At 43.2% G+C, this 26762-nt stretch overlaps 1 protein-coding gene across 1 annotated transcript in view; it reads left to right on the forward strand.

Annotated features, from left to right (window-relative positions):
• Window positions 1-26582, forward strand: part of LOC119514727 — a 37185-nt gene extending 10603 nt beyond the window's left edge. Inside the window, exons 2-5 of the mRNA XM_037810487.1 lie at window positions 6272-6422; window positions 21763-21814; window positions 26225-26329; window positions 26512-26582. Of these exons, the coding sequence (XP_037666415.1) occupies window positions 6272-6422; window positions 21763-21814; window positions 26225-26284 (263 nt within the window). The 3' untranslated portion in view covers window positions 26285-26329; window positions 26512-26582. The remainder of the gene's footprint in view (window positions 1-6271; window positions 6423-21762; window positions 21815-26224; window positions 26330-26511) is intronic.
• Window positions 26583-26762: the final 180 nt, after the last annotated feature.

The raw sequence follows: 26762 nt of genomic DNA on the forward strand, positions 1-26762 counted from the left end.
CAAGGCGATGACATAAGGCTCAGTTTTCGTATCTCTGTAGATGAGGGCTTTTCAAACGAATGTGCATGGGAATCACCCAGGTAGGTTGTTAAAATGCAGATTCTGATTCAGTAGCTCTGAGATGGGCTTGTCTAATTATTTCCAGGTGAGCTGATTCTGCTGGTCCATGGATCCCCTACTTTAGGAAGCAGAAGTGTAGACTTATCTACAGTCAAGATTCCTGTCCATGCCTGGGAGATAACAGCCACCTCGTTAAAACCAAATACAGGCATCCCCAGATTTGAATGGAAGGAGAGTTTCTGGTCATATGAATTATTTCTGGGGTCCTCTTACTTTGCTTCTTATTGCCACAGAAAGTCGGGTCTCAGGGATCTACAACTCCCCCTTTTTCTCCAGGCCAAACATGGACAAATCATAAATAAATCCATTTCCCTTATGTTCTTTAGGCATAGGTCAGATCAGCTGCACTTTCCAAAAGCTGTCTTACTGGAAGGAAGAAGGGAAGGGAAGAAGGGGTTGGGAGAGAATGGGAAATAAGAAAAAATATCAAAAGCATAAAGAAGTTCTCTAAAAGAATCCTTCAGTGGCTCCCCGTTGCTTTCAGGCTAAAGTTCAGACTCCTTCGCAGGACTTAACAGGGCCCGATGAGGTCCTTGCCCACCTCTCCCAGCTCATCTCCTTCTTTCCATAATTGCCCTGTCCCTGACCTGGAGCATCAGCCCCTCCTTGTATCAGCCGGCTCAGGCATTGTCTCTTCTGGAAAGACTTCTCTAACCACACCATTGCCCTCATTCCTACCATCTGTGTTGGGTTGGCCTTCTCTGCTGCACACCACTTGCCCCTACCACAGCATTTCACAGTATATTGGATATTTTAATTGTATTCACTCATTTATGTTCCCCCACTGGACTGTGAGATCCTTGAGGGATGGGACGATGTCTTTTGTGCCTAGCAGTGTCTAGAATACGTGAGGTGCTCGCATAATGTTTGTTGAAAGAGTGAGCAAGTGTGAAACAACTGTATCATTGTATGACATTTGAAGAAGATGTTGCTTTAGTTCCTAAAATACTGTGAAGCTGCCCTCAGAATGACTTTCCTAAAGATCAAACACATTGACACTGATTTCTGTGTTCCAGCAACTGCAACTGAGCTCCCCTCTTCTAATAAGCTGTATTTCCCCAGCTTCCTCATTTTATGGTATTGGACATGTATCGTCTCCAAAAGGCCAAATGCAAAGAAATATACAAGGTGATAGCAATAGTTTTTGTGTGTGTGTTTTTTTTTTTAAATGGAATTTGGAGAAAGCTAGACTTTCTCTGGATATTAGTACAATAGTTGTATTCATCTTATTGCTAATTTGACTCTAAAATAAGTGTTTAGAACTGTAAAGTCTCCAAATTTGAGCTCTCTAGTCATAATCTCCAAATTGGATATCTATATGTGTTTCTACAGATAGATAAATAAATGCATGAATAAATAGATATTGCCGCTTTGTGCAAATTACTGTGCCAGGGGCTATGGGACTGTCACATTCCTGCTCTCAAAGGTTTTACCCTTTACTGGGGAAATGTCACAAATGTCATAATAGAATTCTCAGCAGCTTTGATACTTGACAGTCTCCTCCTCCTCAGGTCTTCTGTGACTTCTAAGACACTGCTCCCTCCTGGTTCTCCTGTCTCTTCTCTGGAGGCCTCTTTTTACTTTCCCTTGGTGGCTCCTCTTCCTCTGCCAATCCTTTGATGTTGGTGCTCTCTCAGGTCTGTGCCAGCCCTCTTCTTTTCTCACTCTTCGGGGTCTCACGGGCCTGGCCATTTAATTCCATGGCCTCACCTCCTACCTCTACCGCAGTCAATCTGTAGCCTCCATTTTTCTTGTGAACTTTAGACACGTTACTAACTGCCAGAGGACTTCACCTGAATGTTGTGCGGGCATCTTAAACACAGCATGCCATTATCCTTCCTCCCTCACCTGTTCTTCTACTGCCTATTGCGGTTCATGACACCCTCATCCCCCAGGTGCCCAGGCTAGTGACTTCTGAATCAGTCATTCTTAACTTCTTCCTTTCGCATATACCCTCCCATCCAATCAATTATCAAGTCTATTGAGGCAATCTCTCCATTCTTTCTTGAACCCATTCTGTTCCCTCTTTTTCAACCATCAAAGTCTTACCATCTCTCACCTAGATTACTGAAACAGCCTCCCTGTTGAGTTGCCTCCAGTCCCTCCTCCAATCCTCTTTCAGACTGCAAGCAGAACCTTTTTCTAAAGCCCAAACGTAATATTCTGATTCCTTTACATAAAGTCCTTCAACAAATCCCTTTTACCTATAAAATAAAATCCAAAGCCCAGAGCCAGACCTTTGAAGCTCTGCGTGACCTGGCGCCTGCTCACCATTTCAACCTCCTCTTCTGACACTCGCCTTATACACCCACAACTGCTCTCCCCATGCCAAACTGCCTACCATTTCCTCAGCACACCATGTTGGCTCCTCTTTCAGGGGCTTTCCAGATACTCTTGAAATTCAGCCCAGAAAACTCCTGTTGTCTTTGAGATCCACTCAAATGTCAACTCCTTTGTAAATACTTCACTCTAAGAACACAGTACCTGCTTTACCACGAGCCCTCTCACCTTAGAATTATTTTTTTACATGCCTTCTCCCCTCCTGGACTAAGCTCCTAGAATGTCGGAATCATGTCTCACTCTGGGTTATGTGTGTGTGTGTGTGAGTGTAAACGTATATAACATCTCTTATATTAACCACTTTGAGATATAAAATTCAGTAGTATTAATTACATTTGCAGTGTTGTGCTACCATCACCAACATCCATTACCAAAACGTTTCCATCACCCCAAACAGAAACTCTGTACCCAGTAAGCATTCCCCATTCCCCACCTCCACCCCTGCCGCTGTTGCCCTATAATCTTCTTTCTGTCGCCATGAATTTGCATATTCTAGTTATTTCATATATGTGAGATCCTACAATTTCTGTCCTTTTGAGTATGGCTTATTTCACAAAACATGTTAGCAAGTTCTCATATGTCCCGAGCACTACCCAGGATAATTAGCTGGAGCACTCTCTCTACTGTGCATGTTTGAGTACATATCTGTCCATTTTCAATTCATCTGGGTTGTAATCTTGCTTCATACAGATCTTTTAAACTTAGAACACAGAAGGCCTGCATATCTTCATGGCTCATAGCTCCCATCGTGCTGATCTGCCCCAGTGTGGTTAATGTTTAGCCCCTAAACCACCAACTGAATGTCCTTAAATCTGAAAGAATAAAGAACACAGGCCAGTAGATAGCTTGGGTTTATTTAGTGACTTGTGCCAGGTGCTTTGTGGATGTCACCTCAGTTATCCTTTTAGCACCCCTCTCAGTCACACATTAGCCTCCTTTAAAGAAGAGAAAAGGGATCACAGAATAGGGGAATCCAACCCAAGAACACTTACTGATGGGCCAGATCAAGGATCAAAGTCTATTAAGATCCACAACAAACATTCCCTAAGAGGTTGCTGTGCAGAATTTGGCATCCAGATCTCCGGATTCTCAGGCCTATGCTTGACTCACCAGGCAATGATGGGATGTCTGCATTTTCTGCAGGATAAATTGTTCTGTCAGAGAAGAAACATAACTTTATTTATTGTCTTTTCCTTCTATCATGGACAGTTACTGGTTGTCACCTCTTCGTCCTTCGTAATAGGTACCCAAATGGGCCCTGCTGGTTTTAAACCAATCAGTGTATCTTTTCACACTGTGCCCAGTTGTTGTTTTAGAGACAGCCTCTGGCTTAAGACGGTCTAATCAGGGTGTACCTCAGGAGTTTGTAGGGAGTGCTGGGATCTGGACTTTTTTCCCTAAGCCTAGTAAATAATACGGCTTAGATCTGCTGCAGCCATAGCGGAAAGCTTGAAGGCACTGGGAGAGCGGAGGGGTTGTACCACAAGGCAGTTAAACAGTTAATCCAACCCAGAGGAAGCAAAGCCGAAAAATGGATCCTAGTCATATTGTTTGAGTCCTGGATCAAGTTGTGCCTCGATCCCCAATGAGCCAATAAATTCCCTTTATTGCTTAAACCTGTTTGAGGTTGTTTTTGTTCACTTGAAACAAACTCTCTAATTGATACACCCTAGTTAGAGATAAACTGTGTCCTTGTATCCTCTGACAGATAGTAGGCATTCAATCAAGAACTTCCAAATGGATGTCTTTAAGCTGGAAGGAGCACCTTCTTTAAACTCGCCTTTACTTATTTTATGGCTATAGAGCCTGGGATTAAATAGGGAAGTAGTGATGTGAGTCTAGAAGCCAGATCTTACCCCAACACAGGGTTTTTTCTAACCACCGGGAATCCTGCCAGTAAATATTTTGGAGTCTTTGAAGAAGCCCAAAAGCAGCACCCCCACTTCTCTGCCGGAGTTTTGAATTGAATGAATATTGACATAGCAATATTCATTGCTAGACGAGACCCCAAAATTATCTTTATTACTGATAAAACTGATATTAGAGAATGTGGCTTATATTGTCAGACAAATGAGCTTCCTAATACTCGACCCCAGAATTAGACAGACATGGGAACTCAGCAACAGGCACCTGGCCAGAATGCTCCTCCCCTTCCCACCCATGCAGGAGCAAATCTTGCTCCCAAGAAAGGAAGAGAGAATGATATGGTGCATAGCTTCTCCTTCTGAGCTCACCAATCACAACAAACCACTCCTCCTTCCCAGGGAAGAGTGAGGAGAGAAGCCAGAGGGTTATGCTACTTGGGCTCACTCCACAAGGAAGAAAACATCAGGAGTGGGAAGACACAGTCTCCCTAACAACGTCGTGTTTGACTTGGTCAGCTCAGTTGATTCTGCTTTGTTTTCAACCAAAGTGGGTTATTTTTCAAAGTGATGGGATTTGTTGGCTGCCTAAATATCTTTCCCCAAGGAGTAACTCACCTGTGATGATAACATGACGCTCCCAAAGGAGTTAGAGGTTGTCATTTAAAATTATGCAAAATTTAAAGGAAGAAACAAGAATTCATGACAAAATTATACAATCAGGGGCATTGCTGGCGATTATCCTCTTGCTCACTCGCCATGCCCGTCAAAGGTATTTCAGGAGCACTGAAATCTCACCCACTTCCCAGACTGTCAGTTTCTTCTCTGGCTGTTCTCAGAGCCACACAGTGCATATGAGTCACTGGGGGAGCAGAACCAAATTTTAACTCCTTAGTGGCACAAAGGGAAAGGGCACTTCAAATTGGATTTCAGAATATCCATGGAAATACTAGACTTAGGTAGTCCGTTACCATGTTCCCAATTTCCCCAAATCAAGGTTGGGGCTGGGAGCATTTTTCAGAACAAACGACCAGTCCAGGAATGTGACTGTCTGCCACATGCTTAGCTTTTATCCACTAGGGCACTTTTTCCTATTTCAGTGTTGTTTTGTTGTTGTTGTTTTAAAGCAAACATTTACCACACAGGCTTTAAGAGGCTTCGCCCCAAAGTCATTATTTGTAAAGTTGAAGTTTGGTGGATAAACTAATTACAAGCTCAACAGGACTATAATAACACCCAAAATAGCCAAAAAATGCATTTAAAACTCAGTGGTTTTTATTGAAAACTGTGGTGATAGCTATTTAATGTGACTATGAGCCAGTGAGAACCAGGATGCCCTAAACCCAGTGCGGATATCCTCTTTTCTGGCTGCTGAGGCAAAGCTTTGATCTAATCCTGCCCAGCTCCCTGGTGGATTTTTGCTGGAGGTCACTAAGGAGGCTTTGCTGGTCAGTCCTGGGAGAGAACCCAAGCTAACAATGGAAATCTATGACACAGCAGACTGAGACAATATGTTCCCATCCTCTCTTCTCAAATGCAAAGCTATTTTTCTCATCTATTACCTGCCCTATTTTTACCATCAGAACCTCTCCAATGCCACTTTAGCTATCGATAATTGGCAATGAGTGCTGCAATTAACAGCTATCCAGAATCAATTCCCAGGGTGCTGCACAAAAACTACTTCCAAAAAGCAGACTTGGGTATTATTCAGATGCTTAACTGTCGTCTAATCCTATTTCTTCTTACCCACATGAAATCATCTGCTGGAAGAATCTGAAACTTGAACCGAGTACCTAAATTCCCAGTTCTGAGAACAGAATAGATATTTGAGAAATACTCTGACTGATGTGTACCTAGAGGATTGAATGCACAGTTCCTCAAAGAGTTGCTGTGCAGTTCAGAATGAAGAGTGATTTTCCTGCTGATTCACACCTCCTTTCTTATTTCAGGCCAAAGACCCCAGGGAGAGATTTGGGTAAGAAATTTGGCCTCAGGGAAAAGCATCTGGAGCCCCTTCGTTCCTCAGAAGAGAAGCCGTAGGAAATTGCCACCTGTGATGGGCACATCTCAGTTTTTGCTGGTTCATCCCTCTCCTCAACGGTACGAGCAAGGGGCCCTCCATGAGGCTGAACTTCCCATCTCAACAAAGCCAATTAGAGACACAGCCCAAGGCTTTCTGTTCACATGTGGCATGGCGGGAGCCAGTCCTCCTACCATGACCTCTAAGTGACTCTTTCCAGTACTGAAGACTCTGGGGCCTCCAATCTCTTGAAAACTAGGAGGCATATATTTTTGGAGATGCTGTGTCATCTGGGCAGCCTTGAATGGATGTTTCCTGAGTCTTTCCTCAGCTCAGTATGGTGCAAGAAGCAAGCCAGGGGCAGCAACCTTGAAGGAAGTGCTTGCTCATGTAAGGGGGGACGATGGGAATGGCCACGTGCTCAAGCTCCTAGAACCCTCAGAGTGCATAGGCAGGGATGCATGGACCTGCCTTTCCCCTTGTAATTCCATATCCTGCTTCTTTAAATCAGCCTCAGCCCAGCAGCTATCACAGGGCCTGGTGTTTATAGTAGAGACCAAGATAATGGAACCATGGAGATACCACTCCTGTTTGTCCACTGACCCAATGATAAGGAGTCATCCCCTGGGCCCAAGAGCAAGCTTTGTTCTATTTCCTCTGTTCCAAATGCCAAAATACCTCTGCCTCTAAGAGGGTGACTCTGTTGTCAGCTGTGGGAAAAAAAACAGCTAGAGTTGCTATTTACGCCCTGAACTGCAAGATGGGTAAAAATAGTGCTAGCAGCTTGGTCCAGCTTCAAACCCCACTGCAGAAAGAGATTATTTTTGGAAGAGAAGATTTTCTTCCCCACCCACAGATCTGAAAACAATCACCTCCCGGGAGGAGAAGAGGAGAGACAGTCCCAGGCAAGGCTGAAGCATAGCCTTCCCACCCCTGGACAGCACAGCAAGAGCCCAGACCAGCCAGGCCCTCCCCCGACAGCCAGGTCAGGCCCCAGCCCAGACCTGCGGGTGACCTCGTTGGAGGCACGGTGAGAATTAATTACCTTTGGCTGCAGGCAGAGACGGCAGCTGTCTGAACCCAGATGCTGCCACCATCCTGCTGCTCGCTATGGCTGTCATACTGTTTGTTTGCCTTTTAAGAAGAAAAGGTGTTGACCAAAGGAGTACACAAAACCCCAGAACTAACGGTTTAGATTATCTGCTGCCTGAGGGCTTGGCAAGTACTCTCCAACCTCGCAGGTTGGGCTATGATATGGCTATAAAATGGTGAACAAATTCCCATAAACCCAGTCTGGTCCCACCTCTGTATCTGAGACCCCTGTCAGCTGCAAGTAGAAAACTTCCCTCACATACTTGCTGAAGCGTGGGACCCAGTATCTGGGGTCACGGATCTCTTTCAAGTTTAGGAAGTGACCAGTATGACAATCAGTGGAAGGAAAGTCACTTCTTAGTATCCTGCTCTTTACTCTGTAAAAAGACATTGTATTGGTACAGGTAGGTATATAGATTAGGACACCTGTGTAACTCTAAAGAGACACAAACATGTGGACAGTCCTAGTCCATGGAAGTATGTTAAGGATATACTTTACTTATATATAATATATAATATACTTTCAAGTATGTTGAGAAACAATAGAGAAAAATAATTCATCAATGGTGTCATTAAATTTTTCTATGATCTGAAAGTGCCCAAATTTCACAGAACTTAATCCAGTAAGTGCTCAATACTTTTAGGAAGGAAGAGAGAAAGAGAAAAAAACCTCCCACATCCCATCGCCATCTGAACCTCCTTCCTGGGAAATCCAGGAACCAAAATAGAATCTCACAATATGGCTAAACACACTTAGGCATGCCTAACCAACTAAAGGAAAGGTGAGGAGATTACACATATCCCTTGCCCCAGTTTCTCAGCACCTCCCACCCAATACACAACCTCAGCATCCTGACCTCAGTGTAGCACGAGGGCAGCAAGAGTTGGGACAGGCAGGTCCAGGGAAAAGAAGAGGAAAGCTGGGAATGGGCCTTGGACACAAAGGCAGCTCAGAGCCCGGCTTTCCCTCTGTAGTCAGGCAACCTGGGCTTTAGTCCTACCTTTGTCATCTACTAGCTGCATGACCAAGTCATTCTACGTTTTTGAATCCCGGGTTTCCCCTGTAAGAGGAATGACAATACCCATCTGTTGGGGTTGACGAGGACTCAGTTGTAAGAAAGGAATAAGTTTCGTTTTCACATAGAGACAGCATGGAATAAGGGAAATGGAGGCAAAACCAGTTTAAACAAGCCCCAGACAAAGAGAAGAGAGAATCTGCTTGATGTAAAGAGACATGAGGTAGTATCAGAGGCGGGAACTCACAGCAAAAAAATAAAAATTTGGGGGGGGATTGGCTAATCAGTTCAAAATCTCAATAATGAGCTAGTTGGCTCTCTGGGATTGGCTATACAAATTAAAATCTCAAAAGATGAATTAGTTAGTGTTCTCGGATAGGCTGTAACCTCTGTAGTACCCAGTCAATGGGGAAACGGGGGAGGGACTTGCGAATTAGGAGTAGGAGATTTAAACATCGCCATTCTCTTCCTCTGGTGCGCCAGCCTTCCGCTTGTTTGGCTGGACGCCCCATCTTGCAAGATCGTAAATAAATTCTTTTCTCCTTTAGAACCGAGAGAGCGTTTATTCCCTTACAGGTACCACTTTATTTCCGACATCAGTGAAGCTGCATATTTGAAGAACGTGTTCAGTGGCTGGTACAGAGTAAGAGACTACGAACCCGAGGCCCAGAAGCCATTGTGTTTTGCCTGTGGGCACACCCTGGCAGATTTTGAGACCTATTCTGCTTCCAGCTGCTGGCTGTTGGCAAGTCTACCAAGTGGCTAGAGTCTTAACTCCCTGAGAAAGGCATTGAATTTACAGAAATTACCAAATACTCCTTTTCCCCACATCATGGGGCCCTTCCTTCATTTGCCTGGACCTTCATCTCCTCTGCTCCACCTTTCTGTAACATCCATTTTCCCCAAGCCTTATCAGGAAGCCAGAAACAGACCCTCCCTACTCAGAGGTCTCTGTCAGTGCAGGGCTCTGGTCAGCTAAGGGCTGGGTCAGCACTGGCTTCTCAGCTGAGGGAGGCCACAGAAATGGAGCCACAGAGTCCCTTTCCAAATGGCATCACCTGATGACATCGTGGGGGAAAGCTGCTGCTCTGCTTAGTCATAGCTATTCAAGCTATTTTGTACTCAGGGCTGCAACTCCCCAAGGACCTGGGAAAGACAGCTAAATGTCCCTTTGATCAGGACTGCTTCAGGTTTCTATTTCCAAGGTGGAGACATCCAGATAGTGCTGACTCCTGCCCAGGAATGAAACAAGCTCAGTCTCCCTGTCCTGCTGACCTCTCACAGAGGATTGTAGGCCAAGGTGGCCAGGCTTTCCCCTCCAGCCTAAGTCAGCTCCTTCTGAGTCAGCTTTCTTCACCTCCCTATTAATAGCCACTGCTTTGGCTGACTCCACTCACAGTATGATTACAATTTAATAATACATCTCAAACAAGCAAGCAGCAAGCTTCCTGGAGTCAGGTTGCTGAGGGCACAGAGAATACATGCTGCATCCCAGAAAGCAGAGGCTGGGCTCAGTTTTCCTAAGAGATGCAGCTGGATGGAGGTTGGGGAGACTAAATGGCCTCAGAGACAAGTCACTATTTTGGGGTTCCAATCTTACTGGGCTGCCCCTGGTTTAGGGCAGGAGACCAGCATGCAGGCTAACTTTAATTTTACTGAAGCCTTTATTCCCACAGATAATCCTGGGCAGGACTGAAGGGCATGGCTGCCTAATGCAATAATGCACACCCCTCAGCTACCATGGATGGCTGGTTCTGGACCAAGCTAGGGAAGGCCCTACAGAGGTCACCTTTTCTCAGGCCTTAACAGTAACAGCCTTAGAAAGGCTGGGGTTGTCTGGTTGGGTGGAGTGCAGAGAGCAGACTGGACCCTAGCAAAAAAAAACTTTTTCATGACATCCCCCTCTTCCACCAGTAAACAGAGGCAAGCTAAATAATCTTAATCATTAGATTCCAACTGATGTGCATTATGTTCTGGTCATCCTGTAATTTCTTCCAGCATTTCCATCCCTGGTGAGCCCTAGATGGGAAGAACATACAGGTTTTGGAGCCAGACATTCTGAGTTCAAATTCTGGCTCACCCTCTTAGCTGAGAGGGCTTAGTGAATTTATTCCACTTCCCTGAACCTCTGTCTTCTCATAGATATAAAAGCGATAATAATGGATCTTGAGATAGCTTTAAGGCAGATAAAATGAGACAACTTTGGAAAGTGTGCCTATATTCCAGTGCTTGGAATGTAATAGTTGATCAATAAACTGTCTTAATTTTCTTCCCAGGAAACAAAAGGTAGGAAATTAAGGGCAAACCAAGGCCATCCAAGTCCTTCACACCATGACATAAACATGTCTCTGATATGAAGGCTCACAAGAATAAGCAGGACTTTGTTTCCCTTTTCAAATTCATACCATTAATAAGTCCCAAAGAGAGGCCCAGTTTCCACTGTGATGGAACCTGTGAGGCCATAGTGAGGAGTCTCCTGGTTCCATTTATCTTCCCTAGTGACACTCATCAGAGGTCTCACAGTTCATAAACAAAGGATGGCATCAAGAGGAGTGGGAAGGCAAAGGACAGCCTGTCTGTACCACCACTGTGTGCTTATCTGTATTTCAAGGTCCCCCTTAAAAAGAACCAGGTCAAACAGACCTGAGGGTAAACCCTGCTATCAGTAAGGCCAAAGGAGAAACAAATATCCTGCATGTCCTGTTATCCAGTCTGCTGAGAAATAATCTGCCCCTTGAACACCTGGTTATTAGATGGCAAATACTGGTCCCTCTAACGGAGTACCAGTTTGCTGCTGAAAGCTGATTACTTCAAGTCTGGGAGTGCACTTTGTTCTTTCTACAGCTTACTTCCTTCTTGGTTGCCAACAGCCAGCCTAAATCTGATGGGAGCCAGCCAGAGCTCCACCATGACCTGCCCCCTATGTTCTAGTCCCAACTGGGCACTCACTGGGGGCTTGCGTGAGGGAGGGGAGAGCTGGGGCTAATTTCTGTAAAAGCAGCCCAGAGTTTCCCTCACCTCAGTAGACTAAGGACAAGGACTTTCTCTCTCTCCTTCTTTGATATCTCTTGGGGTTGGTCCTAATTTCTTCTTCAAACCTGTCCTTTGTATTAACTCTAACCTGATTTTACCTGTATGCAAATGTCAAGGGGATCGAGGGCACTATGAGTTATTTACATGGCACAAAGACCAACCAACTGAAGGATCAGCCACCCTAACACCATTCACTCCTTCAGTCCCTCAATGAATAGTTTTTGAGCATTTTCCCAGTCCCACCACTGTTCTTCTGAATACACACTGGTGAATAAAACAAAGGTAGTCCCTGCCCTAGGGGGAGAACCAGACAATGAACACGAAAATTAATAAATGTATAACTACTAGTTGCAAAAAATGCTATGGAGAGAACTACTCAGGGACAGTGATAGAGAATAATGGTGGTGGGGATGTCTGACTTAGATGGAAAGGTAAAGGAAGACCTCACTGAGGATGTGACATTTAAGGACCTGGTGGGATTTTGATGGCAGTTGCTCATGATTGTCTCTTCTTACTGCTCAGCTACGTGCCCTTCTTCTCTCTTAAATGAAAGGCTCTAAGGAGAATGAAAGGATATCTCAGCCAGGGATGCAGTGGAAGGTGCTCTGGGGAGAAGAGAGAGGGACTACAAAACCCTTCTTGCAAGTCTTCCTGCTGTGGATTCATTCACTTCTCTTCCCTTTCTCCCCCACCCCCAGCACCTGTCTGTCCTCTCTCCCAGGGCCTTTCTGGCACAACAGCTTCCCTACAAGCGCTTCACTGTGCCTGTCCCCCAGCATGTTGTCTTGACTGTGAGGACATTGCCCTCCCTGGCACAGTCCAGAGATGCCCTTCAGGAACTCACTGTCTTTGAAAATAGTTTTCTCCAGGATCCCCAGAGTCTTGCCCTTGAATCTCCGAAGTCAGACAGCTCTGACCCCCAGTAGGTAAGATTGGGCATTTTTGCTGGGCCAGCAAGCTAATTACAGTCTTCTTTCCATAACTCTTTATCTCAGGATTGTCTTCCTAAATTAGCATTAGCTAGGTGGATACCAGAGCTTTCTACCCCTGTGGGTCAAGGAGTTGGCTTTTGTGGAACCAGCCTACATATTGGAGCCAGACAGACCTGGGTTTGAATACCAGCTCCCCAGTTTTACAGCTTTGTGACTTTGGGCAAGTCAAGTCTCCTCTGGGCCTCAATTCTTGAATGCAAGAAAGGGAGGAGGATAATACTGCTTTGTGGAGCTGGTGTGAGAATTAGTCAAGATTGTACACCGATGTTTATAGCAGCATTATTCACAGTAGCCAAAAGGTGGAAGCAACCCATGTCCATCAATGTGAATGGATAAACAAAATGTGGAATAGCCATACAATGGACTATCGTTCAGCTGTAAAAAGGAATGAAGTGCTGATACATGTTGTAACATGGATGAGCCTTGAAGAAATCATGCTGAATGAAATAAGCCAGACACAAAAGGACAGATACTGTATGATTTCACTTACATGAAATAACTAGAATTTGCAAATTCACAGAGATAGAAAGTAGATTGCAGGTTACCATAGGCAGAGGTGGGGGGAGGGGCGGTGGAAAGTCTATGCTTAATGGGGGCAGAATTTCTGTTTGAGGTGATGGGAAAATTTTGGTAGTGAATAATGGTAGCACAACAATGTGAATGCAGTTAATGCCATTGCATTGTATGCTTGAAAGTGGTTATGGTGGGGAATTTTATTTTGTACATTTGTTACCACAATGTTAAAAATTATCTGAGAGATGTGCAAGATGGAAGGCATATAGCAGATGCACCACAAATGGGCGTCTGTTATTATGGCAGCTGTAAAACAATCTGAGTCGTATTTTAGCAGTGCCTCTTTTAAGAAGGTGATTGATTGCTCTGTTAAGAGTGGTGGCCAGGTCTCCATTTCACCAACCATTTGGATGTAGTAGCTCTTTAATCTGTGTATCGTAAAGAACCAGGTGAAAGGAGGACACGTCAGGACACGGTAAAGGGCAGAGATCACAGAATCTTGGATTGGAAGGAGTCTTGAGAAAATTCTAGTCCAACTTCTTGCTATCAGACAAGACTGAATTTAAATCTCAGACAGATGGAAGTCTTTTCTAATACATAGTTGAGCAGCCATCACCAACACTGTCCCAGTGGAATTGCTCGTACAATAACACACTCTTCATTATAATGACTTCATTCAGTCATTTAATCTTAATTCAAAAAAATATGTATTAAACACCTACTACATGCCAATACTATTCAAGGCACATGGAATACAGATGCAACAAGACAGGCAGTCTTTCCCCTCATAGAGACAAGCTATATAGAGAGACAATGAAAAAGAAAAAGGACACAGTACAGATTCTTATAGAGATAAATGATATGACGAAAATAAAACACGGTAATAGGATAGAGAGAGGGATGGGGGTGGGGAAGTAGGGGACGAGAGGTCAGAGAAGGCCTCCCTGAAGAGATGACATAGGAGCAGAGATATGATGGGTGAGAAGGAGCCAGCCATGGGGGAATCTGGGGCAAGGGCATCCTAAGCCCAGGAGACCTCAGTGTAAAGTCCCTGAGCAAAAACAAGCCTGGTATGTTTAAGGCACAGAAAGAATGTCCATATGGTTGGTTGGGGGTAGCTAGTGCCCGCGTATTTTGGGCCTTTGTAAGCCACGGTGAAGAGTTTGGATTTTATTCTAACTCCATGGTTTTCAGAAGAGTAGTAAGTCCTGATTTATGCTTTGAAAAGATCACTGTAGTTACTCTTGGAAAATACACTGTAAAGGACATGAGTGGAAGTAAGGAGACCAGCTAAGGAGGATGTTGCAGGAGTTCAAGCAAGGGGAGGTGGTGGCTTGAACCAGATTGTAGCATTGGACATAGTGAAGATTGGTCAGATTTGAAATATATTTTGGGGTAGACCTAACAAGACTTGCCTCTGGGTTGGATGGGGGGAGGTGGTGAGAGAAAGAGAGAAATTAAAGATGACTCCTAGATTTTGAACCTAATGAACTGGAAGGATGGTAGTGCTACTTGATGAAATGGGATTGTTTGGGAGAAATTACTTATTCCATGTCTTTCTCCTCCTCTAGACTAAGGGACCCTAACTCTCTTGTTCACTGCTGTGTGCTCAGTGTTTAGCACAATACCTCGCCACAGAATAATAAAAGCAATGACCAATAATTGAGTGTTTAGTACATGCCTGACACTGTGCTTCATATTTTACATTCATTGTCTCATTCAATCCTCGCAGGAGACCTGTGTGGTAGATTCTCGTTTGGATCCTCATTTTATAAACAAGGAATCAGGGTCAGAGAGGTAACATGACTACCTGGAGGTCTCACACATATTAAGTGGCAAAGCTAGGATTCCAACCCTGGTGTGTCTGGCTCCAAACTCCATGCTCTTCACTACCATACTACACTGTCAAATAGTCTGGATGGATGGCTAGGTGGGTAGATAGGTGAGTGGGTGGATGGATGTGTGGATCGTGGAAGGATGGATGCATGGGTGGGATAGATCGATGGACAGGTAGAAGGCAGCATCATAGGCTAAAAATCATTTGTACCAAAATGTCTCCCCAAAAGTGGCAGAAATTCAAACTGGAAGGACCTAATCCTGAAAATAAAAAAACAGAAGAGTCAAGTATGAATTACCACTAGGGTGATACCCAGGAATTCAGAGGGGATAGAATTTACTTGGGGGTGTGGAGTATATTTTCAGCTCTAGAAAGCTTTGTTAACTTTAAAAAGAAACGTAAATTTGAGGAAATTACTTTTTCAGGGAGTGTTTCCTAGTAGTTTTTTCAATGATCTGGGATCACTTTACATAAAGATCATTAGGATCACTTGAAATATTTTTGATGTTTGGAAAATATCTTCTGGGAATGTTAATCAGAACAATGGCAGAAAATATTGGTATGTGCCAGGGAGCCCAGAACCTGGACCTATTGAGGAGTGTCACTCATTTCTTCCATAGCTAAACAAGTCATCAAAATTATTCATGGCTCCTTGATTCTTGAAGACGATTGTATAACTATGTAGATTGCACAGTGTGACTGTGTGACTGTGAAAACCCTGTGGCTTGCACTCCCTTTATCCAGTGTATGGACAGATGAGTGGAAAAATGGGGACAAAAATTAGATGAAGAATAGGGTGGGATAGAAGGGATGGAAAGATTTAAGTGTTCTTTTTTGCTTTTATTTTTATTTTGGAGTAAGGAAAGGGTTCAAAAATTAATTCTGGTGATGATTGCACAACTTTATGATGGTGCTGTGAATAAATGATTATACACTGTGGATGGCTGTAGAGTATGTGACTATATCTCAGTTAAACTGTATTAAAAAAAGTAAATGAACAATGGGGAGAGGAGGGGAATGGGATGTTTTGGATGTTCTTTTTATTGTAATTTTTTTTTTTGAGTAATGAAAATTTTCAAAGTTTGTGGTGATGAAAGCACCAACTATATGATGATACTGTGAACAACTGATTGTACACTTTGAATGATTTTATGTTATGTGATTATCTCTCAATAAAATTGCATACAAAAAAATTAGTCGTGGCTGGTTGGCATCAGTTTCATGATGTTCCTAGCAGGCGCTCCTGTTAGTTAGATGGCAGCCTTCCTGAGGAGCCCTACACTTACTCACATCCACATTGTGACACAGGCCAGGGACCTGGGAGCCAACCGAGATCCCTCCTTCTCTCTCACTAAAAAGATGAAAAGGGGAAAATCTGTTCAGGACTTACTGTGCCAGATGCTGTTCTAAGCACGTGGATTTCATTTGATCCTTGCCACAACCCTATGCTGTAGGTACTATTATCATCCACATTTTATAGAGTAGGAGACTGAGGCAGCAGTTAAGTAACTTGACCAAGTTGTACAGCTAGGAAGTGTGATCAAAATCATAAGTGCTTTTAACTACTACCTATGCTACCCACATCAAACTACAAATCCCATGGATTCTGCCTTCTAAATCACACCCTCATCTTTTTTGTCCTCTCTATCCCCCGTAGACACTGCCCTAATTTATGCAGTTCTTCTTTTCTTGCCCACAGAATGCCACATCCTCTGTGCCAGTTTGGATATATTATGTCCCCCAAGAAAAAGCCATGATCTTTTTTTTTTAATTCAGTTTTATTGAGATATATTCACATACCATACAGTCATCCAAAGTGTACGATCAGTTGTTCACAGTACCATCATATAGTTGTGCATTCATCACCCCAATCTATTTTTTGCACATTTTTCTTGTACCAGAAAAAGTGAAAATAAGAATTAAAAAAAAAGGTAAAAAAGAAAACCCAAATCATCCCCCCCACCCTATTTTTCATTTAGTTTTTTGTCCCCATTTTTCTACCCATCCATCCATACACTGGATAAAGGGAGTGTGAGCCACAAGGCTTTCACAGTCACACTGTTACCCCTTGTAAGCTACATTGTTATATAATCATCTTCAAGAGTCAAGGCTACTGGGTTGCAGTTTGATAGTTTCAGGTATTTACTTCTATTCCAGTGCATTAAAACCTAAAAAGGGTTATCTATATAGTGCATAAGAATGCCCACCAGAGTGGCCTCTCAACTCCATTTGGAATCTCTCAGCCACTGAAATTTTATTTCCCATCTCCCTTTTGGTCAAGAAGATATTCTCCATCCCACGATGTCGGGTCCAGATTCATCCCTGGGAGTCATATTCCCTGTTGCCAGGGAGACTTACACCCCTGGATGTCAGATCCCACATCGGGGGGAGGGTGGTGAGTTCACCTGCAGAGTTGAAAAGCCATGATCTTTTAATCCAATCTCTTCGGATATTAGGATTAGGTTGTTTCCATGGAGATGTGATCCACCCAACTGTGAGTGACACCTTTGACCTCTAGAGTTGACCTCTTGATTGAATGTTTCCATGGAAGTGTGGCCCCACCCATTCAGCCTGGGTCTTGATTAGCTTACCGGAGCCCTATAAAAGCTCAGACGTAAGGAGTTCAGTACCAACTGCAGCTGAGAGACATTGCTTGAAAACGGCTGTTGGAGGCTGACGCTGACATTTTGGAGAACGCCATTTTGAAATGCAGCCTGGGAGCAAGCAGATGCCAGCCACGTGCCTTCCCAGCTAACAGAGGTTTTCCAGATGCTGTTGGCCTTTCTCCAGTAAAGGTACCCTATTGTTGATGCCTTACCTTGGACACTGTATGGCCTTAAGACTGTAACTTTGTAACCAAATAAACCCCCTTTATAAAAGCCAATCCATTTCTGGTGTTTTGCAAAATGGTAGCGTTAGTAAACTGGAACATCCTCCTAACTGACCTCTCAGCCTCCAACCAGTCTTTCTGCCTCTCTCCAGTCCTTCCTTCCATAACAGACCAAACTGGAATGTGAAGGCCATCTGACTGTCAGGCTTCTGCTCAAATCCTGTAATGGCTTCTTGTTGCCTGTAAGTTAAAATCCAGACTCTTTACAGGGCCCTTCAAGACATGGCCCATCTCTTCTCCTGCTCTTCCCCTTGAACCTTGTGTTCCAGGCATACCAAACACACTGTGCTCTCTCAGGTCCGAGTCCCGGGGCTGAGCTTTCCCCCTGCCCAGAATGCCTCTGCCTTTTCCCCTGTGTGCAATAATTCTCCCCCCAGTCTGAGCACACATACACACACACATGCCCTCACACATGCACACAACACACACCCCTTGTCCACTTGGCAATTCCGACTTATCCTTCAAGCCTCAGTTCCTCAAAGGCCTCCCCCAGGAAGCCTCCCCTCACCCTCGCTATCAGCCCCAGCTGCCTCTTCCCCTTCAATGACATTGCCCCTTCTTACCTCTGATGAAGCACATCACATTTTATTGTAATTTTCTCTCTAAATTGCAAGTTCCATGAGGGCAGGAAGCATACTTACCTCGTGCACTGTTGTATTCCCAGCATCTCTTGTTCCATCTGGTAGATGTCATAAATATTTGCTAAACAAACAAATGAATGGCTTGTTGGAAAGAATTGATTTCCGAAGTAGATTCTGAAATCCATGCAATTTTTCTCCTTACCCTTTCCCATTGTTCAGATTTATCTACCTGGGGATATTTTTTTTTCTGCAGTGGGGCTCTAGTTAGCAGAAGAATATCATAGTGGTTAAGAATGAAGACTCTGGAGTCACATTGCCTGGGTTTAAAACTTGCCTCTACCCCCTGCTAGCTGTGTGCCCTTAAGAAGTCACAATCATGCTAAGCCTCACTTTTCTAACTGTAAAACTGAATTAGTAATAGCCACCTCATAGCGTTAACCCGAGGCTAATGAAGAAGTACATGAGGAACATTCAATGGCTCGCTCACAGCTAGTGGTTCTATACATACACGGTATTATTAGTAGCTGTTTTCCTGACTGCTTCAGTTGACTCCATTGTGTCACCATCGCTTTTTGAACCAAATGTCTGGAATCTGGTTGTCAAACACGGTTGCATGATTTCGGTAGGCTTCGCATTTGCCATCATTCTGGATCACCCTGGATATAGAGCTTGGAGGATTATGGATCCACATGGTGTCTGAAACTAAGAGTAGCCTTTTGCTTGTAAGCCATGATTTATTGCCAGGAAACCAAAAGCAAGCATTACCAGCCAATTCTTCAACATAACACACTGCTGGCCCTCTCCCTGCTCTCTCTGGCATTGGTAAAAGAGAGGTGATGAGCATAGACTGTTCTGGATACAAACAGTAGTTTCCCCTTGGAAGAAAAGAAGTGGGACACAGACACTCTACAGGTGGGCTGTGGGGTGTTTTGTTCCTTCTGTTGCCTGCCAGAGATACAGGAGAAGAAGCCCTGGGTAAAGCGAGTCTCCAGTGTGAGTCTCCCACACACCGTTGGAAGAAATGCCTTCCTTTCGATTCTCATGCAGAAGGAGGGTGTTAGAGCCTCCATTTCAGACCTGAGTTTTCCAGATCCTGAGTCAGGCAACCTCTTTTAGAAGTCATCATAGTCTGCCTGGAGCCTTGAACTAAATGACCCAGATCATAAATTCCAAGATCATCCTGCAAATGTGTGTGCTAATGAAGCGAATGAGGAGTGACAAGACAAAGTACAAGATGATTCCTCAAAGGTATTTGAAGACTTTCCATGTCAAATGACTTCCTAGAGCAACTAACGAATAACGGAATACTGGGTCAATGGTGAGGTCTTCCCTTGATGTGCAATCCTTTATAATATTTTTTTTACATGTGGCAAGTTAAGCAATGTTAGCACCCCAGCCATCTTTGTAAAAGAGCTGGCATTTCAGATTCAAAAGAAAGTAAATTAGACAGCTTGGATTAACAAAAGGGATCCGGTTTTATCATTTACACTGAGAGCAGTCAAGGTGGATTTTTCCAAATGGTTCAACCAGAAAAATTTGGCCAAATTTGTGTTTCATACCTTTTCCTACAAAAAAGAATCATGGTGTATTGAAAAGTTTATGAAGTCCCATTCCTGAATCCCTCCTCCCAATACCTGCTCTCTCATTTCTTCACTTGTCCATTCATTTCTTTGTGCTTTTTTATGAAGCAGAAAAATATTTTTGAAATATTATGGAAAGTCACCCTTACATTTCTCTTGGCTCTTTACCTCATTTAATCACATAGGATTTTCTAAACATTTATCCCAAGGAAGGGCTGTAGCAGTAGAAATCAGAAGAAAAAAAAAATGACTACCCACATCCATCACAACAACAAAAAGTAAAAACAAACAAACAAAAAACAACAACAAAACAAACCCTGACAATCCCAAGTGCTGCCAAGGATGTGAAGCAATTGGAACTCACATACACGGCCAGGGGTGATGCAAAGTGGCAACAACTGCTTTGAAAAAACATTTTGTCAGTTTCTTACGAATTTAAACATCCACTTACTATAAGACCCAGCAATCCCACCCCTAGGAATTTATCCAAGAGAAATGAAAGTATATGTCTATACAAAAACCTGCCCACAAATGTTGACAGCAGCTTTTTCGTAATAGCTCTAAATTGAAAACAACCCTAATGTCCATCAACTGGTGAATACACTGTGGTACATCCAAAGAATGGAATACTATTCAGCAATAAAAAGGGACAATATACTGATACATGAAATAACATCGCTGAATCTCAAAAGCATTATGCTAAGTGAAAGAGGTCAGACTCAAATGGCTGAATACTGTATGTCATTCTGGAAAAGGCAAAACTATAGAAATGGAAAACAGATCAGTGGTTGTCAGAAGCTAGGAATAGGAGAAGGGGACTGATTAAGAAAGGGTCATGAGGGAACTTTTTGGGGTGATGGAAATAGTCTATATTTTGATGAGGGTGATGGTTACCTGACTGTATACATTTATCAAACTCATGTAACTGTACGTTTAAAAAGGACAAATTTTTTTATTGTGGTAACATATAAAACATAAAATTTGCCATTTTAACCATTTTTAAGTGTACAACTCAGTGACATTAATTATACTTACAATGTTGTGCTACCATTACCAAAATTTTCTCGTCATCCAAAACAGAAACTCTGTACCCATTGGGCAATAACTTCCCATTCCTCCTCATCCCCAGCCCTGAGTAATCTCTAATCTACTTTCTGCTCTCTGAATTTGCTTATTCTAGATAATTCATACAGTATTTGTCCTTTTGTGTCTGGCTTCTTTTACTTAGCATAATGTTTTCAAGGTTCATCCACATTGTAGTGTAGAATAAGGGTGAACTTTACTATATGTAAATTATACCTGACTTGAAAAAATATTACTATCTCCCTAGCTTTTGAGTTTCAAAATCCTAGGCCATCAAGGGAAAGAAAAATATTCTGAGCAAGAATAAAATATTTGGGAGAAAACACCATAAATGAAAGCAAGGTTTCCTCACCTCCATTCCTAAGATAATAGGGAAGAAAGAGAAAAAGGAACTGATGAGAGAGTTGCATGGGGCCTGGAGATGAAGACGCTGAACCTAAAGGGACCCCTTAGAAAGGATCAGAGTCCATGTTCATGACTGCCCGGCCACGACTGAGTGAGCCTGACCATTGCCCACCTCCAGCCCATGTTGGTGAGGACCTTCCTTGGGCGACAGCCAGCACCTCACCTTCTGACCAGCTGGCAGAATTCTCATTTTGTGCTCCGAGACTTTGGTCAGCATTCTGTCCAAGCCAGCCTGTGTGGAGAAATCCTCCTCCTTGCTACTGCACGAGTGACCACCAGCCGCCCCATGCTTCCCACCTCCCGTCCTTGGGCTGGACTGAATGGAACCATTTTAGTGCCCACTTTAGTTACCTTTCCTGTCCTCTAAACCTCTTTCTCATTTGTCTTATTGTTTGCAGTGGAATGGAAGTAAAAGCTGAAGCAATCTTTCCTTTCCCCCACATATACTCAGTAAGTATCTCTAGTCTCCTTCAGGGCTGGGGTTGAAAGGAATAATTCTTGTCATAGATGATCATCCTCGTCTCCACACTGTTATTTGCTCATCAGACATTCATTAAGCTGCTAGTCTGGGCAGCTGTAAAGGGTCTGGGTCTCTGACATCGGGACAGTCCTAGGAAGGGAGAGGGACACTTGATGAGGACTGAAAGTGGGGCCTGGTCAAGTGCTGTGGGTACCCAGTAAAAGAGTGACGAAGGCAGCCAGGAGACTTGATAGATCTTTCTAGAATGATACTTTTCTGGTCTAATTCAATTATCTCCATGGTAACTCTGACCTTTTCTTCCTTGGGCAACTGCCGTCCCCCTAGTTAAAAAGAAACTCCCAGAGGGGATTGAGAAAACTTCCTAGGGGCAGGGACCTTGTCTGTTTATTCCTAGCACACTGCCTGGTTCCTAAGTTCTTGTTGAAAGAATATGTGAGTGATATTCTTTGGGGATATTTTGTGTTGTCTGAATTCTTTGGAAAGAAATGTAAAATAAAACGTTTAGAAAGTGCACAGAAAAACGGATACAAAACCAGCAAAATGAAAACCCAACGACAAACACTTAAAAAAAAAAAAAAGAAAATGGACAGTTACAATCATCGTATTAATAATCTTCATTTGTTCAGTGTTTCCCATGAATTTTTTGCATTTTGAGTAACATACTTCCATATTCTTCCATGCCTTGCCTTCACTACTACTGAAGCAATCATAATTAACATTTCTAGGCACTTTATCTGCATTATCTCAATCTTCTCAATTCTTTTTTACAGATTAGTCTACTGAGCCTCAGGAGGTAACTGAGGTAACCCTGTAACCCAAGTAAACCTTGGTAACCCAAGGGCACACAGCTAACAAGGGACTGGGCCTGCCTTTCATCCCTACAGGCCTGGGTGGCTCCTGCCCACAGGAAGAAAGGCTCTTTGCAGGCCTTCCCTTGAATTCTACCTCAGGCTAAAACTGCCTCCACCCAAGACAAGATGGAATATCTGATGCAGTGGACACAACAGGTCCACACCGTTATCCAGGGTGTACCTCTGACCTTTTCTTCATAGCGTGACTATCCACTCCCTCTTGTTAAATAGGAACACCCAGGCCCCTGCAGCTAGGGCCCTGGAAGTTCAGTGGCTGCCCCTTTCTCCAAGTGTTCTCTCTCAGATGGCTGGCATTCTCGCTGGTAAACTGTTACTTTTATAATATCACTGAGATCTAAAACGAGAGGAAACCTGAATGTTGGGTATCTCTTGTCACCATGGAAACAACTTCAAGCCTGAGTGCCTCTAGGAGACGTCGCTGCTCTTCTTCCAATTGCTGTGGAAATATGGAACTGGGAACTGGACAGGGGAAGAAACAAGGTTCTGTTGGATTAGCAGCAGTTTTGGTAATGAACACATCATGTTCAGCATAGGATTATGTCATCAGCAGCAGCATTATCAACCTATATTTCTGATTTTCACCAATGTGCTATCTTGGTACAGAACATACGAGCCAATGAACAACAGCTCAAATTATTCTGTCTACTTTTGTGAAGAGATGTTTTAAACCCTACTAAGGTGGATCAAAAAATGTGGTAGGAAAAGAACATAAACCGTAATAAGTTTCAAGAACATTCTGTAGAAGCATTTTTGCTTCTGGTAAAGGGAAACCAAAATTTTCCCAAGAGTCTCCATTATTAAAGCCATAAATAAAACATCCCTGATTTGACTGCCTGGTTGTGGTGCCTGCGTGGCCTCACTCTGGAAAAGTGGCTTAGAACTTGAGGCAGGCAGTCAAGGGAAGGCTGGGGAGGGAAGCAAGTCCGAGAGCATTCTGCTTCCTCTCCAGCATGTTGCCTGCATACCAGACCAGGGTGCAAGGATAATGAGCAAATTTTGATTTCCTGAAGATCATCAAAGATGGTTTCCATAAAATTTCCAGGCCAGATTCTAAAATTCAAGGATGTTTTTCTAGCTAACACCCTTCCTTTTTCTTTATACTCTCCTCTAGAAGTAAAAGTAAATAGCATGGCACGGGGAACACCAGACTTATTTACCTAGGGGCTCTGGATTTGAGTTCCAGTTATGTGACGTACCAGGCACATGAGCTAGGGCTGCTGGTTTCTTAATCGCTCTCGGCATCGGTCTCCTCTGCAGAGATGGGGTAAGAGGGATGAGTATTGGATCCTAAATATCCTACATGCATAGAAGTATTACAATGAGTTCTAATCACTCAGCAAAGAGGCATGTGACACTTACCAAGGCCTATTTGTGCTGGGAGATATACTGGGCACTTTATGGCTGTTATTTTATTTGAGCCTCACAATAACTTATATGTGACTCCTGGTATCCTAATTTATAGATGATGGAATTTCATCCTGAGAATTGCAGTGACTTTCTCAAAGTGATGAATGTATAGTCATGTAGCCAGGCTTCAAATCTCCATCTCTCCAACTCCAAAAATAAAGTTCTTTCCACTTGCTCCCGCTAATTTCTCAGGTTGTGAGCTTGGGATAAATCATTAACATAATTCTGAAACTCAAATTAAATATAACTCAATAGTTCTGTCATAGTTTTCAAATAACTTACAAATTTCTTTTTAAAAATTCTAGCTATTACACCTCTCATCAAAATGACCCCGTATCACTTGGGAATTAGAAGTATTGTCATGCAACATGTACCTCTTATCTATAGCTTGTTCCAACCTGGCCTGGAGAGTTGCCCCTGAACCGCCCCATAGAGGAGTTGTCACATGTTAAGTTACATTAGTCACTTCCACATGGGCAAATTTTTGGATTTTTTATCTTTTTAAATCAATCGGAATAACCGACAGCAACACTTTTTCCCCCTCAAAAGAAAAACAAAATCTTAGCACTGCAATCAATAGGCCTGAAATTCTGTGAAATAAAGGTATAATAAAATTCAGCTCTTCCTCAACTCTAAGATCATGCTTCCAACATTTGGAAAGCTAGGATTTCCATTTCATGGGAAAGAAAAAAAAAAAGAATAAAACGTTAGAGAACAAAATAGCTATACCATTTTGGGTGTGTGCTTAGTCAGATACCAGAGTGAGGCCCACGTGCTGCCAGAAAGATTCCTGAATATTCCCGTTTCCTGAATGGCAACCTGGGGCAGCAGACAGGGTGTGGGGCTTCGGAATCAGGAGAGTTAAAATCCCAGCTCTTCCACTTCAGGAATTTGGGTGTTATTGAAGCTCTCTGGGCCTCTGTTTTCTCCTCTAAAATAGGGATAAAATATGCCAAGGAATAACAACTATTCTAGATAACGACTCATTATAATGGCAGCTACTATTTAAGTGCCTGCACAGGATTGTTGTGGAAATTAAACAGCTGATGTACCTAAAGAGCAAACACAATAGTCCTCCTTATCTCACTCCCAATTCAAAACAGACTTGAGCAATCTGCAATAAAAACACATGTTATTGACTCCTTTACTATGTGGAGCTCTTTCCACAGGACTGTCTTTTCACTGAGGGAAACCAGTGTTTGAACCGGGTGCTCTGACCCCAGAGCCTGCCCTGTGCCTTGCTCTAGGATCTGAGCCATTTATTGGGCTCAGAATAAAGGCTTTCTGAGCACTTGGTTCTGCAGAGATCAGCTGCCTGTGGGGGTCCAATGAGAGGGTCTTGGCTGGAGATTCAGCGGGAAGGACCATGCCTAACCACGTTGCTCGTTCTCCCACTCCACTGAACTACTACTGCTGACTTTCTGCTCCCCGGGCTATTCCCCTAGTAGACGAGGCACGTAATAAAGGTGCAAAAATACTTGATGAATAAATAAATGCAAATAAGAAACTGATCACTAATGGTGTAACTATTTACTTTATGTAGGAGAAATTTTGCATTAATGTATTCTCCATTCTCTTCTTCAGCAGCCTCATACTTTAAACAAATTAAGAAAAGCTGTTAATTCTCCAACATCCACATTGATTCAATGTCCCTCAAGCATTTACTAAGCACCTACTATTAATGGAAGGGGCCGAGGATTACATATGTAATCCATTATAGAGTATTAAAAAAACAACAAAAGCTCAGTTTATCTTTAGCTATGGAATATACGATCCTTTTTGGTATTTTTTTTTTTTTTTTGGTAGCTGTTGTTTATATTAATTTTCTAAATTACATTCCCTAAGCAGTCAAGGTGGGCAGAATGGAAAAGAGTCATGTGAAGGTCAGTGCCAAGTGGAAGTCACACCAGAATTCACAAGGATGAGGGAGGAGGGAGGCCAAGATTTGGAACGTGGTGTAGGCAAAAACCACGAGGCTGTAGACTCAGACAGGCTTAAGTATGATTTCTGACCCTGTCACTAGCAATGAAATCTTGCACAACCTCAATTTCATCATCTACCAAATGGGGATAATCAGCATTTATCATTGCTTTCCCACAGGGTGGTGAGGACTCCTTGGACAACATGGAGAAGTACCCTCATTGCAAGGATCCTAAATGAGGTCATGGGGGCAGAGCACCCTACACAGCACCGGGCACATACCAGGTACTCAGGGAACATTAGTGCTCTCCCTTCCCTTTCTCCCAGCCTGATCTCCTGGATGGCCACGCTGATCATGGGTTATAAAAGCATGAAAGGGTGAGGAGCCAAGGATGGCTGGCTTAAAACTGGTTGTCTCTTGCACGTTTTTTTTTTTTTTTTTCCTTTCTTGTTCCTGTCCACAAAAGGCAAACAAGAATGAACTAATACAGTCACATCCACTGAAGCAAAACAGGTCACAGGACGAAGATAATCGAGTGAAGGACAAATAAAAGTCAACTGCAGCTGGGCGCTGAAAGAGTAGGTGGAAATTCATGAGAAGTATAGAAAATAGAAGAGATTTTCCGCTATGAGGAATAGTCTTTTTGTGTTTTTTTTTGGGGGGGGTGTTAGGCTTTTAAAATATCACCAATGTAAAAGTACATACACGTATACACAC

The sequence above is a fragment of the Choloepus didactylus genome, chromosome 18 (assembly GCF_015220235.1).
Source record: "Choloepus didactylus isolate mChoDid1 chromosome 18, mChoDid1.pri, whole genome shotgun sequence".
Lineage (NCBI taxonomy): Eukaryota > Metazoa > Chordata > Mammalia > Pilosa > Megalonychidae > Choloepus > Choloepus didactylus.